Source organism: Microtus oregoni, unplaced genomic scaffold (assembly GCF_018167655.1).
Source record: "Microtus oregoni isolate MIOR12 unplaced genomic scaffold, Mior012 000021F_ref0000039, whole genome shotgun sequence".
Classification (NCBI taxonomy): Eukaryota; Metazoa; Chordata; class Mammalia; order Rodentia; family Cricetidae; genus Microtus; species Microtus oregoni.
This window is the reverse complement of record NW_024543080.1, coordinates 2,834,110-2,851,935: the sequence shown is the minus strand read 5'-3', so window position 1 is coordinate 2,851,935 and position 17,826 is coordinate 2,834,110. Positions and strand designations below refer to the sequence as shown.

General features: G+C 35.9%; 1 protein-coding gene across 1 annotated transcript in view; it reads right to left on the bottom strand.

The window, feature by feature from the left end:
- Window positions 1-2,205: 2,205 nt before the first annotated feature.
- The window catches only part of Antxr2 (ANTXR cell adhesion molecule 2), a 122,911-nt gene continuing 107,290 nt past the window's right edge, over window positions 2,206-17,826 (bottom strand). The window contains exon 17 of the mRNA XM_041671572.1: window positions 2,206-4,977. Within this exon, the coding sequence (XP_041527506.1) occupies window positions 4,939-4,977 (39 nt within the window). The 3' untranslated portion in view covers window positions 2,206-4,938. The remainder of the gene's footprint in view (window positions 4,978-17,826) is intronic.

The window sequence follows — 17,826 nt, the reverse complement described above, 5'->3', positions numbered from 1 at the left end:
TTTCTAGTATTTCTAGTTAAATAGAATATACTTAGACATATGTTTTAATCATGTTTATGACTTACTTTGCATTATGACGAACACTTGCAGTCTTGTAAAGAAAACTTATCAGAGTTACAAATAACTTTACAACGGTCAGGATTAGGGGACAAAATTTAGGATTTTTTTCTTTTTTGGGGGGGAGCATGGGTGGATAATGGAATTCTTACAGTTGGCTTCTGCATGAAGACCAGACAAGTTTGTGCAAGGTTAACAACCCAAATATACGACAGATCCTCATTGTGTAAAATCACTAAACAAAATAGTTCCCTCTGACTATTGCCACAGGCAACACAAGCAGAGTTACTGTTAATGAAGTGGATGGTTTTTTTGTTCAGTGTTGACTGGGGAAAGTTTAAATTTCTCTAATGTATAAACTATCTCATAACTGCTGCAGAACAGGTTGGGTTTTTGGTTTGTTTGGGGCATGTATGCATCTTTATATGCACATTTGAGATATTTGGTGAGACTGTAAGGTCAGAATTCACTGTATTCGTACATTTACCACTATTTTTCTCATCTTCTCAGAGGTTTGTCATGCACTGATGACACCACCAGTTGCTCTGACACATTCTACTGTGAAAAAAGTTAACTAAGGAATTATGCCATTACGACTTAATTATCAAATTACAGGTTAGAGTTCAGTGTCTTTTCTGTAGCGAAATTGGCAGTTTGTGGATCTAATACTGCCAAATTTTACAAGGAAGAAGACAATCATTACAAATTTGAGGAAAATACTAAAGCCTCTGGTTTCACCACTTTCATGCAAACATCAGAACTGGGAGGAGCTCTTGATGTTTCAGTTTATCTTCAGTCTGGTTGAACAGTTGGCTTCTCAATCCAGCCAGTCAGCTGGTTAGGATAAGTTTCCAGGTAGGACCTCCCTCACCTACTTCCTGAGCAGACTAATGAGTAAAGCAACCTAGACAGGAACATTTATGTATAAATGTATATGCTATCCTGTGTATTTTCATATTAGAATTTTCTTCCGGCAGGGGTACTAAAACATATTTTACAAAACAGCCTTAGGCTTGCTACATTATGTGTTTTCAATACATTTATTCCTTCTTTTACCCAATTGACTGAATAAAATTCAAGTAAATATAGAAATATACTAAAATTAAAGTGTTCTCAGAATACTTTAGAAATTGAATACCATAGAAATTGACTAGACATAACATTAATCTAATGAGACTTGACTGTAGCTACACTGACTACAGACAGCATTCCCCAGCTTCGCCTACCTAGTACTTTCTTTAACTATACAACAGATGCACTAAGTACTCTATGCATTTAGTGTGTGTGTGTGTGTGTGTGTGTGTGTGTGTGTGTGTGTGTGATGTATATATCTTCCCTATGTGTATATACATACCTACCACCACTTTAGGAATAATCATTAAATTGTAATAAACTTACTAATGTGATAGGAATGAATAAAAGTCCATCTGAATATACAAAGGAAGAAATTACAATGCTTTCTAATATTTGTATCAATACCTCACTGTGTTTTGTCTTCGGAAGTTTCAAACCTCACATCTTATAAGCCAATCCATCAGAAATATCTCCATTAACTTCCTCACTACGATACAAAGTGTGTTTCGATTTTAAAATAAAGGCAAGTCTACCTCTGAACAGTAAATAAAGGAGAGCAACACTCAGATAATGAAGCTCAGTTTGTGGAGATGGTAGATATCCAGCAAGGGTTTATTTAAAAAAACAAATAATGAATAATTTGTTATTTAAATAATAAGAGTAAAGTTCACTGGAAATATAAGCAGAACTTCTCACCAATTTGAAATATAAGGGTTTAAACCTTATACATTCTTAACAAAATAGTGAATAACCACAGATGACAGATGCTGCTCCTTAGTCAATGGAGACTCTCAAGTTTTACTCTGCATCTCATTGGGAAGGAAATATAAATTTTTAAAATAGAATTAACTTGGGGGAAGGCATCAGCACTGCAACTCTTAGCACCAAATGTTTCTTCTTGGAGCACCAAATGCTTTATGGAAAACATTCCAAGTATCAAAGTTTTCAGATAGATAAATATTTATGGATCAAATCCATAAAGAACAGACATTGTTATGAAATATATATAGATGCCTTCAAAACTTTCTTTCTCGGCAGAGGAGACACATAAGTTAGGAGTCATTTCCCACTTAATTGCTTTTGCAACCTTATGCAACACAAATGGATGATGGACAAGACTCATTTGTTTGTACAAAGACGGAGATCTCGACTGACATGTCCAGATGAATCACACGGGATCTATTGCCATGTAGGAAAAGTGTCACGTAGAGATTTTTAACGTCCTTTGCCAAGAAGATTAATTTTAAAAACAAATTCTTCTCATTTCTGGTTAGAGTCACGATTAAAGCATAGCGCTACTCTGGTTCATCAGTTTAAGGGCAATGAAATTCCATCTGTCTTTGAACCTTATGAATGATACTTTTTCAGCCTATGTATAGACGCCTGACTCACCCTCTTCATTTTCAGCTCTTTGTTGTATTTTTATTACACATCTCCAGCCAGTGCAACAAATCTCAAGAAAGCTATTTTGCCATTTAAAGGCAGAGGTTTATTTACATTTCTCGTGGTGCAAATATGCTACATGATTCTGTAAAAATGTAAAGTGGTTACCAAAGAAACATAGCCAGAGCTTCTGTAGTATTTTTGTTGCTCTTAAAATACCCCTGATGGGCATGCCTGTGTTACAAAAGAAGTGCCTATTGGATAAAGTAGCCATGGGTCCTGCTCTAGAGGTAGACACAAAACAAATGTGTACAATGATTCACTACAGAGAGAGTTGGGTAGATGTATCAGCCTTCTACATTGCATGTGCACACACACATTGTACCCATAGCTTCAACTGTGAATCAACTGTGAACATATTGGACATTTTGCAATTGAATAGAATTCTATCTTGTTGCTAACCAGCGGAGTTATGTATTCAACCCAAGAGAGTGTAGGTTCTATGAGGGCTTAAAGAAAATGAAAACAAAGACTCAGGTAAAAAATATTTATTTATTAATATGTGGAGGTGTGACTTTGGATCCAGCCAGTCAGTGACATAAATAAACTTGAGCAAAAAGATTCAAGCTAGAGAATATATGTGTGCATTTGTATATCTGTGTGTGTGCGTAAGGCTTCTTGGAGCAGTGCCATAAACCTGGACACCAACCAAAAGTATCACTGCAGCCCTTGGAAATTTCCATAAAGAGTACAATGTGGGTAATCACACCAGGATGCTCCAGACCGCTTTTTCCATCTTGTGCACTCACATGCCCGCCAAACATGAAACGTTCGCCGTCTCCCTTCCAACGTGATGGTTGTTGAACTTATTTTTAGTGTCATTTGATAAGCCTTTGTGCTCGCAGAGAGACATCCCACTGACCCGGCCACTGGTCATTGTCTATACCAGTTCACATCAAAGCAGGCGCGCTTTGTCAGGTTTCCAGTCGAATATCCATTTCGCCTCTGAAGTACAGTATCGAAAGTGACTAGATCATCGGAGCTATTTCCTTCAGCTGCGGCTGCCTTCCTCCCCCACCGTGTTTCTGCTCACGCTAACATAATTTGGCATCGTTGATGAGACACGATGATGATAGTTCTAAAAATTTACAGTACGTAGATTGTCGATGCTTTCCGATGGCGCCCCTCCTGATTTTAATCTATCAACTGAAGAAAAGACGGTTTTTTTTTTTGTTTGTTTGTTTTTTCCTGGGCTGAATCGCAACCAAGGTGCGGTGCTTCTCAATGTCCAAGTCGCATGCAGACAGTGATAGGTCATTCAATGTCAAAAGGCATAAAAAAGATGAGCAAAGTCTTCACAGGCTGCTGCTTGCTGTTGCCTTTAATTATATTAATTAAACTTTGAAATTTTCATGCAAAGAGAGTTGCTGGCTTGTGACGCTGAAGAGCCCTTGGAGACTTGAAGGAAGAAAAAAACCCTGAGCGGAAGCTTGGTGGTTACTGCTTCCTTAAATTAAAAGCCAAACAAACACTTAGGTGTGTTTACAGATATTAATGCTTTCTGCACTGCTAAATCCTAAACACTGAGAAAGGGGACGCTACCAGTCTGGGGACAAGGTCTCAAATCACGAGTCCTCATGCTGCGCTCCCGATCTTTGGTTGGAGGCGGTCTTCCTGTTGAATTAACGCTCTATTAATTCCCTTGTCCCTAGTGCATAATGAAAGAAAGGTGTCTTGGAAAACGAAAGGGCAAAATCCTGCTTGCATCCAGTACCTTGAGGCTTCTCGACTACGTTTTGTCATGCGTGTGCATTTTCAGTGTAACAGTGACAAGATTTTCTAGTCAGAAATTTCCCGTAAGGCACAAAATAATAGAGGACTTAGAAGGCTTTTGCTATCTGACATAGCTACAAGGCAGTGGACTCCATTATCTTGTTAGCCTGGTAGGAAATTTCAAGTTCTGCCAGTAGCTAAAGATCTTGCCAAACAAAGCGCGCACACGTGCCTTGCGTCTATGTCAAAAGCACCAGCCGCCATTATGAAGCCGCCACGTGGCTAGTGGATTTTCAGTCTTTGCTCTGGTCTCATCTTTACATCATCGCTGTGTTCTGCTTTGTCCTCTCACACATTCAAATGAGCTTTGCATAAACCGGAGCATGCAAATTAACATCCCTCGGTATTTTCAGTGTCATGAATCATGAGTTATCGCCGAGTTTCATCACCTCTCATGTAGATGGCAGAGGAAGTGTTTGAAAATGTTTGGCGCACAGAAAGCAGAAGGCAGAGAAAACATTTCCTGACAGAGGAACTGAGCTGTTGTCCCAAGAACTTCTGAGATGCGCTGGACTGACTGTCCACTCGATGGGAAATCAGCATCATGGAGATGGGACGCTTTCTTCTCTTTTCATTCTTTGGGCTCTCATTTTATTGATGTGGAACTCGGGAGAAGTTTATGCACCGGCCCTGAGGACAGAAGGAGATCCATAGTGAAATACGGAACAGTTGTTTAAAAGCCAAAGAACATCTAGTTTCAGTACCATCAAGCAGTCCATGAGACCCAAGTGCAGAACAATGTCCTCACCAGTTACAAAGCCATATCATCTGCCTTGGCTCAACAGAGTATGGCTCAGGGTTTATTTTACTTTCCTTTTTCTACAGAAAGTTCACTTATTTGATGGTATGGTAAAACCTACACAGAAAAAAGAAACCCACCATAGAACTACAACTTTCTCAGTGCTGTCTGAAGTGTGTCATGGCTGTTGAAGAACTCAAACACTCAGAGACATTGCTGCATGTGTATGTTTCTATGATGGAATAAAATGGAAGGATTTTCTTGTGTCATTTGTTGACTCTAAAATGTATACATGAAGAGTACATTTAATAAGTCACAAAAGCTGAGGTTTAGGAAACACAAGACTGGATATAGATGCCTTCTTTGTGCTGTATTTATGAATGGCTTTTGTAGCCCACAGTCTTGTTTTAGATGATGTCCAATGTTGCTGGCCCATTTCTCACACTGTAGACACTGCTTTCTCCAAAACTGATACAATATTTTTGAACTACGTATTTTCAAAGAGCATTTGGCAATCCAGTTTCTAAAAGCTTTCATGAAGATTGTGCGGACATATTTATTCACAGACTAGTCATATCCAATAATTATTTGAAAATAAAATTTCCAACTATTGTTGCAGACTCTTCTTCTCTCCCTTGGTCTGATGCTGTTGACCTATCATGTGATATGTACAGAGTCTTCTGCTGGCCAAAGGCTAGCCCACTCTCTCCTAGTTTAACCCAGAATAATCGTACAATTAAGACTTTCCATTTGTTATTACATCTGCTCTTAAAAGCCCATCGTGTTAGAACTGCCCCTAATGTGAGAGCTTGTTTGGAATATTTGAGGCATGGAAAAATATATTGTGGAAGAAGATTGATCTTTGTTCATTTTCTTTTCAAACATAGCTGCTCAACAAAGTTAGAAATTTCAGACATTTTTGGAAACAGAAAATCATAAAGATGGAAAAGAGCAGCAGTTTCTATCAACTTCTACTAAAAGGCAATGGTTCATTAAAGTTTGTGTCTTCTGAATAATTTGTAAGCAATGATATTTCTACAATTACTAATTTTATTAGTTTGTGTTTAACATGTAAAGCCAGGTATAAGTTTTAGAAAATAATACATATAATATATCATGAATCAATGTGTTAATATAAACACAAAATTTAATTTTTTCAGTTTTCTGAATTTTTCACACAATATTTGTCTAATTATTTTTCTACATATAGGCTTATGCTCTACCCATACATGAAATCAGAATACAATGTTCTGATGCATTGGGCATTACCTATATTGCATATTTAGGCATTAATAGAACTAACTTGAATTTTATGCTCTACAAGTGACTGAACCATGCCTGAGTAACAATATTTGTCAATAAAATTAAATTAAATTAATGTTATAAAACTTCATTACTTTTGGAAATGAATTATAAATACATTTCTTTCTTTTGCTTTGGGGATATAAATCTTTTTGAATTCAGTAGAAGTATGCTTCAATTTATTCATTCTGCATAGGAAATTATTAGAAGTAAAATTTGCTAAATATTTAAAGAAACTATACTTAGAACAAACATGGATTTACTATTGACTTTAGGCTATCAACAGGTATTTTAAAGTACTTTGCCTTATAAATTCATTGGGATAATTCAAATATTAAGTTGTTGATATTTCTCAATATACTTACTTCAATTAGGAAACTTAATTCTAAAACAAGATCACTCCCAACCAACCTAAACTAAATAATTTCTAGCATGTAAGAAAGGTGCTTCTATATTGATAACTGGCATCATTTTATACAATCTTTGAGGTCATCATTATCTAATAAAAGCTAAAACTTTAAAGAACTAAAACTGCCTTCCTTTTAAATCACAGTGCTTTATGCAACCGTATATTGAACATATTACCTAATTACTGAGTTTCTGTGCCAAGGAAAGAACTCAGAGCCATTTAAATGGAAGTATAAATTGGTAAAATCTATATGGTAAGCAACTATGCAAAAAAGGGTTTTTTTTTTACTCCAATCTAATGTTGGGACTTAAAATTTTCACCATGGTTTTTTGAAATAGAAAAACCATGATATCAATTTATATTTCTGTTCAACAATTTAGAGAATAATAACTCAATACCATGTGGTCAATAAAATAGAAATCTTTAAAAGATGAAGGAAAATGGTAGTAAACAGAGAATGCCAAATTGTTAAATACACAAGATCATAACTGTGCAAATAAGAGTCTGGAAAGTAAAATATTAGCAGATTACCAGTCCATGGCATCTTATGTTTCATTTACACATTTTCTGTACACTTGTATATGTAATCGCTTTTAAATAAACATTAATTTTCAAAGAATAAATACAATGACCAAAAATAAGTTCCTTTATAATGAAATGTTTTCTACAATGTTCTTTATTTATCTGTTACTAAAAGTCAGTCCAAACATCTATTGATGCTTCACTTTTGGGAACCACCATCAAATGTCAGTCAGAGATTGCCCACATTTGGTGGACCCATTCACTCGCTCAGGCTGCACCTGACATTCAGCTTCCAGGTGAACCTGTCTGAACTACAGGTCAGTCTGCTCAGGGGTTTGAGTTTCTGGAATCAGCAGACTGACTAGCAGATCTTCGAATCTCCACTCGGCATTTGCTGTAAATATGTAGTCTAGAGTTACCACTGGAAGTCCTACAATCTAGACTCTTCCTTTAGTTTTGTGGTACTAAATTTCAGGAGTCTTAATTTAAAAAAGACTGTTTCAGGCATCTGGCAAGCTTGTAATTGGCTAAATTTTAAAATATGCTTGTTCATATGTGTGTAAGTACATGGTAACGCCAAGCATAGCATTACATTTATGCTTATGAATAAATTTATCCAGTGATTCATTACCTTTAACTAGAGCAAGGAGAATATGCGCCTTTCATTTGTCAAACTGTCTAGCCACATTGCTAGCTAGGACACGTGTTTCTCTGTTCAGTTAATAACAATAGATATCCATGCTTTTGGTGCATGGAAAAATAGTTTGAACATCCTTAATTTATACACAGCTACCAAAACTCTCTTTGAGGAGGAGGCCCCAAGTGAAGTATTCGCCAGCTATTTCTCTCAGTCAGTAGTGTTTACATTCTGTGGTTCATGAGCTACTGTGGGTTCTACAGGTGCCTCCAGAGCTACCAGGGTTAGAGTGGTGTATGTGAAGATATCAAAGCCAATCCCACCCAAGGAGCTCTGGGGTGTGCTACCTTGAAAACTGTAAGTACATACTGTGTAAGAGTTTCTCTGTACTAAAACTTTAGCTTGATGACTACTAATACAGAAATTTAACCCAACCTTACGTTAAGTGGTGAGTGAACTATTCATATGCCTTTTTATAGCTCTTATAAATGTCTTTGTAGATCGCCAACATTATAACATTATTCCCATAATTCTTCACACTATAAAGAGTTTGTATAACTATTGGGTCTATAAAGAGAAGACTGGGTTTTGGATAATTATGTTTATGATACTGTAGTAAAGGATCAGTTCACTGGAAGCCAGAAAAAGCTTAGGTTAAGCTCGCCTGCTTCCCTTTTGCTACACAAAGCACGGCTATGTACTTAGTCTTTTTCTCTTTCTGCCTTGAGCATCCTGGGCAGGGCGTTTAAAGCAAAGAGTGAGTCAATACAGTGCCTCTTCTGATATAACTGAGCCTTCATCTTGGCCACTACTCTGTTTTTATTCTTCTGAAGGCTCAGTGCGTGCTTTCTCTCACCACTTACTTAGAAGTAGTGCAGGGGTAAGCAAGCATAAATTAACACAAATTTCTTAATTCCTACTTTTTCTAATCATAGGGAACATAATGTTCATATTCCCCTTGACCTTCACAATCCTCCAACAAAAGTACTATGCAGATAATACTACGTAGATGCTAAAGGATGAACTGAATCTGAATTGCACGGAAACAGATAACCTGAACTTGAAGTTTAGACATGTGAAATGCTGAAGCCTTGCTATTCTTTACATAACATTCTATGAAAATAAATCCTCTGAGTCTGAGGATATTGACTAATTTTTTGAATTCTAGAAAACAGTTTGCTCAATATGAATCAACCCAAACTGGCCAGTGGTGTAACTTGCAATCTCACAATCTGGAGGTAGAAGTAAGAAGATTAGGAATTCAAGGTCAACCTCAGATACATGAGTTCTAGGCCAGTGTAGGATATATGATTCACTGTCTCAAAAATAATTTTTGGAAATCTATTAACATTCCCAACTTGCCCTTTAAAATGGAGCTTCACGTGAAGTTTTAATCCTATTACAGATTTTCACCATAAGAAGAAACAGAATATACCAAGCAAGAAGGTACCATGAACAAAATACTAACGGTAACAAGGGGGAACAAGGCTAACTCACAGTCAGCTCCGGCAGCTTTAACTGGACTCCAGTGACAGTTCAGACAATAACAAAATCCTCCTCTGTGGCAATGTATCTTATCGATACGTTCTCTGACATCATTATTAGCAATGCCCTTTTCTTGGGATTCACAAAAAAATAAGGGAAGCAAGACACCCAACAGAAAAATATCAAAAACATGGCTATTGTACAGTGAACTAAACCAACAGAGGAAAACAAGACAGCAGTAGAAACTTGCATGTTTGCTGCGGGTGACGTGTGAAGATACGGTTTTGTCGCAGTATTTAAAACCTGATTTCACCCCCGTTTTTATTGTGGTCAGTAACAGCAGCAATAACCAGAGCAGACACCGTGCTTCCCATCTCTGAAGCATTAAAATTCCACTAGCATCAGTGCGTGCGCGGTCCTTTACTAGCTCTCGGCACAGGATGTATTTCATCACCGTAACCGTTACAGGATTATGCTCACCTCATAAACATCCATTGCAAGCCAGCGCAAACAACTGCACTTCAGCTGAGACTTTTCCAACACGGAGAGATGATTTATTCTTATCTTCGCTTCTAAAAAGACCTCCCTAAACCTCCGTGCACAGTGACATAGTAAACACCATTTCGAATTTTAAATGGTACAAACCCCCCAAAAACACAGACACATGGACATAGAAATTAGTTGAGAAGTCCAGGAAGTCACTATTACTAGGAAGATCAAAGAATACAAGAGACTTTTGGAATGTCAATTTCCTGTAGTAACTGGTTGTACAAAACACAAGAAAGGCATATACCCATTCTGCATTTAAAGAAAAAATCTGAACTAGAGTTGATTTTACCAAAAACTGAAAGATTTTTAAGATTAAAAACAATTCTACACATTGTTTTCTAACTGAAGTTCAGCCTATAAATGCCCTAAATAACATAGACTATAATTAGATACTACTAAAGAAATTGCTGAGTTTGCCTACAATTTACCTGTAGAAATTATCCCTTCAGTTTTATAATGATACCTGAAATTTTTGTAACTCTATAAATAGAAATAATATGCATAATAAATATAAATAATAAAATGAAAATATTTTGTGTATTGATGGTTTTGAAATTTGAGCATATTGCTGGCAACAAATTAATTGTCTAAGCCATGGTTAATAAGAGATAAAATTATCCTTCTAAGTTAATAACTGCAATACAAAATTGTGTGTGTGAGAGAGACAGTGTGTGTGTGTTCTCTCTCTATGTGTGTGTGTGTGTGTGTGAGAGAGAGAGAGAGAGAGAGAGAGAGAGAGAGAGAGAGAGAAAGAGAGAGAGGAAGAGAGATGAGGAGAAGGAGAGAGAGAGGGTAGATATAGATATAATTTTGACAGTTTTCTGGAAATCATTTTTGGCAAAGCCCTTGGTATGCTTCATAATGAATTATAATGGGAAGTAGATACCCAAGTGACACACTATATACATGCATACATAGATAGTCAAAACAGATTTCTTTACATTTTATTCTTTGCCTAATATTTATTTTATTTGTTTTATCATAAGTAGTATAGCAATGATTTTCCTTTCCCTAATTTTAATTATAATTCAGATTATATCTTAGGTAATATTAAAAACTAGACATCTTTAAAACAATAAAATACAAAAAAACAGAGATAGAGAGACTGCCCAGTTTGTAAAGTGCTTGGCACACAAGCATAAAAACTTGAGTTAGGCTCCCCAAGACCCATGTATAAAACCTGGGTGTGGTAGTGTACCCTAAAACCCTGGAGATGGTGCAGAGGTATCAGGAGAGAGAGACAAGGGGATCCAGGGAGCTCACCATTCAGTTAGTCTATTCAAATGCTGAGATACGGCTTCAGAAGAGACCCTGTCTCTGAAATTAAGGTGGACAGTGACTGAAGAAGACACCCGAGGTCACCATCCAGTCTCCATGCCTGTGCACTGGTACACACACAAACACACATTTTCATATGCAACAGAGACAGACAACCAGAGAAAACAGAAAAGTAATGCAAAACAAAAAATGGGAACAAAAATAATAAAACAATTCTAATGTTTATCATTGGGGGAAAATGATAAACTACTAATATATAGACAAAGGAAAAATAATATAATTCTAAAGAATGGTATTCTAAAGAAGGTCATCATAGAAAGATGGCCAGGGTTTATTAAAATATATTCCTTTAATTTATATTGCTGGCATTAGTTTTTATGTTATAAAAAGAAAAATATATTAGAATTAATGTATGGTTATGGTCTTAAAAAAAAGAAAAGTAATAATTGCCTAAAAAATAAGTGTTTAGCAAGAAATGCAGATACACTTTTTGTATTATGTGAAACCAAATGTAAACATTTAAATATTTTATGTTGGGGGTAGAGTTAATAATAAGAAACATCTGCATATACAACCTTGAATATCCATATCACCAATTACAACCTTGAAATTATCAAAAGCTTAATGCATGGCAAGAAATATGATGTGGGAAAGACACTACCATGTGCCAAAACACTTTATTAGAGCAAGGAATTGATCAACTGAAGGCTGCATGAGGAACTTGCTCCTTCTACCCTTAACAAAGGAATCCTGGAAAAAGAAAACCCACTGGGAGTTTGGGGCAAGGCAAGAGAATAAGAGCCATGGCACTATTGGACCCGGACCCCTCTCCAGCCACTGTGATATAACCACACAAACTATGAGAAGGACTGAAAAATTCCTTCCTAAGCACACATGCTTCTAAGGAAGCTGGTCCTGTGCAGTATAAGGCTGCAGGCATGGGCACATACGGAGACAGACCTTTAAAAATATAAAAAGTTTATTGTGGGAAATGGAAGGATGTAGCTATTATAAAGAGACACCCCCTGCAACCCAAACTTTTTACAGGTAGGCTCTAATTCAGAGGGAAGAGGAAGGGAACGTACTAGCAAAAATTCTTGATACTGTCCTGAAAACATTGCCCTGCGGGTCATTGCTGATACCAGCAGTGAACTACAACAAAGTCTGCAACAAATGCAGCTGAAAGAAGACACCTATCAACAATCTGACAGAGAAAGTAGTTTATTCTATGTATTATTCTAAGGGTAAAGAATGTGTAAGTCAGGGTCCAAATGCCTGCCTCTTTCTTCTCTTCGCATATACAAATGCATAAATCTAAATTTAAGATAGCTATAAACACACACACACACACACACACACACACATATTCACAATGTCCAATATAAATCCATAAACAATGATAGAATTAGGAAAATGTTTCCCTTAATCAACAGAAAACACAGCCAATACTTATAATAGTCTAACAAACAAGGGCAAACAATAGCTATGGTAAAAATATTTTAAATAACAATAAATAGCATGCATATTTAGTTTTTTCAAATGAAAAATAAGTTTTAAGCAAACTGTATGTATAAAAATGAGAATATTTGACTGGTGTTCTTGTAAACTGGACATAGTAAAAGACTTAATGATTTTGAAATTTCAGTTTTTCACATTGAAGAGCAACGTAAAATAAGAATGCAAGATCTCTGAGTCATGTAGCTCTTATCCTCTGAGAAATCACTGCTCCACATGGAATAAATATGAACTGAATGGGAAATAATTGCTTAGGACCTACCAAAATCAAAGCTTAAAAATTAAAGAAAATCATTAAATCCCAAGCAGAATAAATGTATAGAAAAGCAAGAAATATACAATAAGCTTTCAACACACAAGAATACATCCTAAGAGCGTGTTCTCTGTGTTTTTTCTTCCCCTCATCCCCTGAAACATGAGAAATGCCATAATGATAAGAGCTGACTTCTCAGAAGCAATGGGGGACACCTGACAATAGAACATTATAACTATTAATTTTTTTAAAAATTAACTATAATTTACATATTTATAGTAAATTAAGTAAAATAAAGACAATTTGAGGTCAACAAAATTTGTAACAGGTGAGTGGAAATAGACTTTAATAGACTGTGGTTGGAATTTGGGTGTTTTAGTCTGATATGGTCTGTAGACAAACTTCCTTGGTTGAGCTTTTTAAATGTTAGTTACTTAACATCTTATTTCAATTTGCATTTAAAGAAAAGGGAGGCTAATGGTTGATTTTGTGTGAAGTTGCTTTGCTTTTGGCCAGAATATCTGTAATAGTGCTGCAGGGTTTCTCACTTTTGAAGTGCCTCTGCTTCCTGCATGGCAGTGCTTCTCCACTTTGGCCTGCTGTAAGATAATGTTTTTGTACATTGTAAAGATTTTTTCACTCATATTGGTTTAATAAAACCATAATTGGCCAGTAGCCAGGCAGGAAGTATAGGTGGAACAACTAGACTAAGAGAATTCTGGGTAGAAGAAAGACAGAGAGTGAGTCATCAGTCAGACATAAAGGAAGAAAGATAAGAATGCTGCACTGAGAAAAGGTACCAAACCACATGGATAAGCATAGGCAAGTATTGTGGGTTAATTTAAGTTACAAGAGCTTAATAGTAATAAGCCTGAGCTAACAGGCTAACCAGTTTATAATTGATATAAGCCTCTGGGTTTTTGTTAGGACTGAATGGCTGCAGGACCAGGCAGAACAAAATCTTCTGGTTACACTGGCCTCATAACCTGCTGCATTCATTACTCAGTCTGCTCTTCCTTTGTTATTGTTTGTTCTGTTTTCACATAGATACAGCTGGGAAACTTCATCCCAGAGTCTTCATGACTGCTGGTTTTCCCACAAGAATAGTTCTTCCAACAATAATCAGCTCTTTTCTTTTATCAATAACAAATCTAAATTTCCACTTAATTTGGGATCGACACTGATTATTTAGCAGGATATTCTACATAAAAACAAACCCCGAGATTTTCCTTTGACTGTTTGAAAAGATGCTTCATGCATAGCGACAACTCAATAATGCTATAGACATGTACATAATTTTAAAACTTTGGTTTAAAGAACAGTTGTGGATTACTTTGGGAAAGACAAATAATGTTAAGGACTTTAATTTTAATTTTGTGTACATCTCTGTGGTTGGTGTGTTTACATAAGTGGATGTACCTCCAGAGACTAAAATTGGATCTCCTCAAGCTGGAAGAACAGGCTGTGAGCCACCCAAGATAGGTGCACAGAGTTCCCAGGTCATCAATGAGGTTATGAGTACCCTGAGCTGCTAAAACATCTATTTCTCTGTTTATCATATTTTTTTGAAAAAATCTTCCTAAAGGTTTAGTTAAAAGCTTAGTGTCAAGCCAGGTGGTGATGGCACATGCCTATAATCCCAGCACACATAAGGCAGAGGCATGTGGATCTCTGTGAGTTCACGGCCACCCTGGTCTACAGAGTCAGTTCCAGGAAAGCCAGGACTACACAGAGAAATCCTTTCTCAAAAAAAAAGCAAAAAATAAATTAGTTATTATGATTCTGTTTGTTTTTAGTCCATCACAATAAACACCACCAAGATATATATATATATATATATATATATATATATTATATATAGTATAAATATAGTCTAATAAAATATGTAAGATAATTCAACTAAAAAGACACAAGTGTATGCTTTTAATATTTTCAGCACACTTGAGAAAAACAAGTTTAAATAACTGTAGTTTATTTCTATGTTTAATAATAAGACATCCAAATTCTCCAAACTGGGATTTCATTTTGAGTGTATACAGACTTATATGCCAAAAATGATTGTCTTTATATAACACAATAATTTGAATTAAAAGTTTTCTCATTATATTTATGATTTCTAAACTCTTAGGGCATCAGACATATGAGTACATTTGTTACTAAGTAGAGTTCATGAAGAAAAAAGCTCCAAACAATGCTTGAAATCCTTTGCATACACCAACTTAAAGCTAATAACATGTGAAGACTATGCTGCTTGAATATACAGACCCAGGTCCAAATAAGTTTTTAAGATTAGCCTTTTGTTGCAAAGAAAGATGACAGACACTGTGGCCCAGATGTCATTTCACTGATCAGTGAGTATGCAATGGCATTTAAAGGGGATTTCATTTTCGTAGTTTAAAAAAAATTAAATGTGCATTAATAGTAACCTTTAATTAACATAGTTATCATTAACCTACTTAGTTTTTACAAATTATAAAGAGCAAGTTTTAAAATGATTACAGAAATAGTAGACATATCTGGAGATACAGTTAGTTTCAACAAAATGAGAAGTGTAAAGGCTCAACCTTTCAAGCTTTTACATAAGAATACATGTATATTCATATGACTAGAGATATGAAAGGCTGCTTGCTGTTCTACAACAACAGTTGGTTAAAATGAAAGTGTATGAAGTCACCTTTATGTATAATGAATGGTTTCTATTTGCACAGAACTCAGAAATGCCAAAAAAAAAAACAGATTGAAGTCAAGTAACAAAAGTTGATTGGTTTTGACAATTTGAAAATGCAACAACCATTTAATCATGGTGTGATATTTCAATGCAATTATATGTTACAAAGTCAGATCCTGAGGTTTCAAGTCTATCTGAAAACTAAATATTTGGTAAAATTGATGACATATCATGGGATATGTGGGTATACAGCAGGTGGATGGATAGATAGATAGATAGATAGATAGATAGATAGATGATAGATAGATAACAGCACAGACAAGGATAGAGATATAAGGTTAGTGTAGAGAAATACATTCTGATATTCTAAGTAAGCATAGTATTTTAGTAATGGTGTAATTAACCATCTTATTATATTCTATGACTATAAATGAACAAAAAGCATAATTAGATTTTAGATGCTATTGCAGTGGGTTTAGCATTATATTGATTCTCCCAAGAAGGGAAGGAAGAAAAGAAGGGAGGGAGAAAGGGAGGAAGGGAGGAAAAAAGGAAGGAAGGACCACATTTACAATGCCAAATGTAAACTATATAGCCAATATTCTCCAAGACATAGAACTGATTTTATTTGTATGGAAATTGAAATTTTCAGTCTAACAACACAGTGATTCGTGAGATGTAAAATAAAATGCCGTGGTTGACTTGCCAAAAATAATGTATACAAAACTACATGTTACTGCCCACTAACTGACTTGGAATTAATCAGAAGCAACCACCATACAATCGGCAAGAGTCTTTCCGCTTTCTTTTGTTACATTAATATTCAAATGGCCTAGGTGCCCTGTTTCCAGTGCCTAACACAACAACTGGCATGACAGAGACGTGGTTGGATTGCAGGATGGCAGTGTTCTAAACTGGGCAACAGCAGGCATCATGGAGGGGCTGACCTTGATGTTGGTCCTGAACAGACAGCAGATGGTGAAAGTTGGGTCTGTTTCATACTGAAAGCCACCAACAGACAGAGACAATAGGAAGGACATTCCCATTACATAGCAAGTCTTAAATCAAAATGCAACACATGTTTGAACAAGTGGGAAGAGATCCTTCTGAATAACTCCACCACATGTTCATAGCAGGAAGTAGAATGTTAAATTGGTATTAACATGAGCATTTATTTCCTTCTATGTTTGAGTTATTTCTTGCCAGTATTTGAAAAAGGTCATATAATTTCTTTTCACACAGGTAGCATAACCCATGTTGTATGTATAGGTTGGGGAAATCCCAGTGACCAAGCTGTGACTCAGAAAGGGCATTTCAGATTCAGGTCATTAAATATGAAAAATGGGAATATAAAGTACCTTATAGATTTTTTCAAAACAAATATTTTTAAAAAGCTCTCAAAGTTGACGGAATTTTCCAATAAATAAAAACATTCAAGTACTAATTTTTAAAGAGTATAAAAATATTCTTAAAATAATAAGAAGCTGCGCAGTTTTGAAACAGCAGCTTTCTAGGCTGTGCTGCCAGCGCAAACTCTGGATCTTTCAGGAGGCATAACATTTAAATGGGGTTTATGGGCAGCGTGCTGCAAGTTACTTGGTGGCAGCAGGGGCCAACTGGTTATCAGAGTTGAGGTGGTAAGGATGACTCCCACCTGACAGTCTCAGAGGCAGTAAAAGGACTTCCACCATGTTGGACTGGGTGGATACAAACGGCAAAGCAGCCTTAGTCATAGTAATGTCACTTAGCTTTTTAAAGAGCATTTCTGGTCAGAAAAGGATTACAGATACTCAATAAAGACAAATTCAGATGAAAAACACCTCTAAATGTGTCACAATGTTGGATAAATGTAAATAGGCTTGGGAAAGAGAAGAAAAAGAGCATGAGAGTTGGAAAAAGAAATAAATATTTCTTTAAAAAAAACAAAGTTTTTAAAGAGACAGACTACAGACAGTCATAGATTAAAAGGAGCAAAGAAAATTAAGCCATATAAAAATAGAATGTACACAGAGACTCTGGATTATGTATATTGTGTTTTCTTTGAATTTTTTGACTGCAGAGAGATATTTGATTTGGGGGGCTGCTAAGATAAACCAATATAAAGGTTTCTTTATGTCAAAAT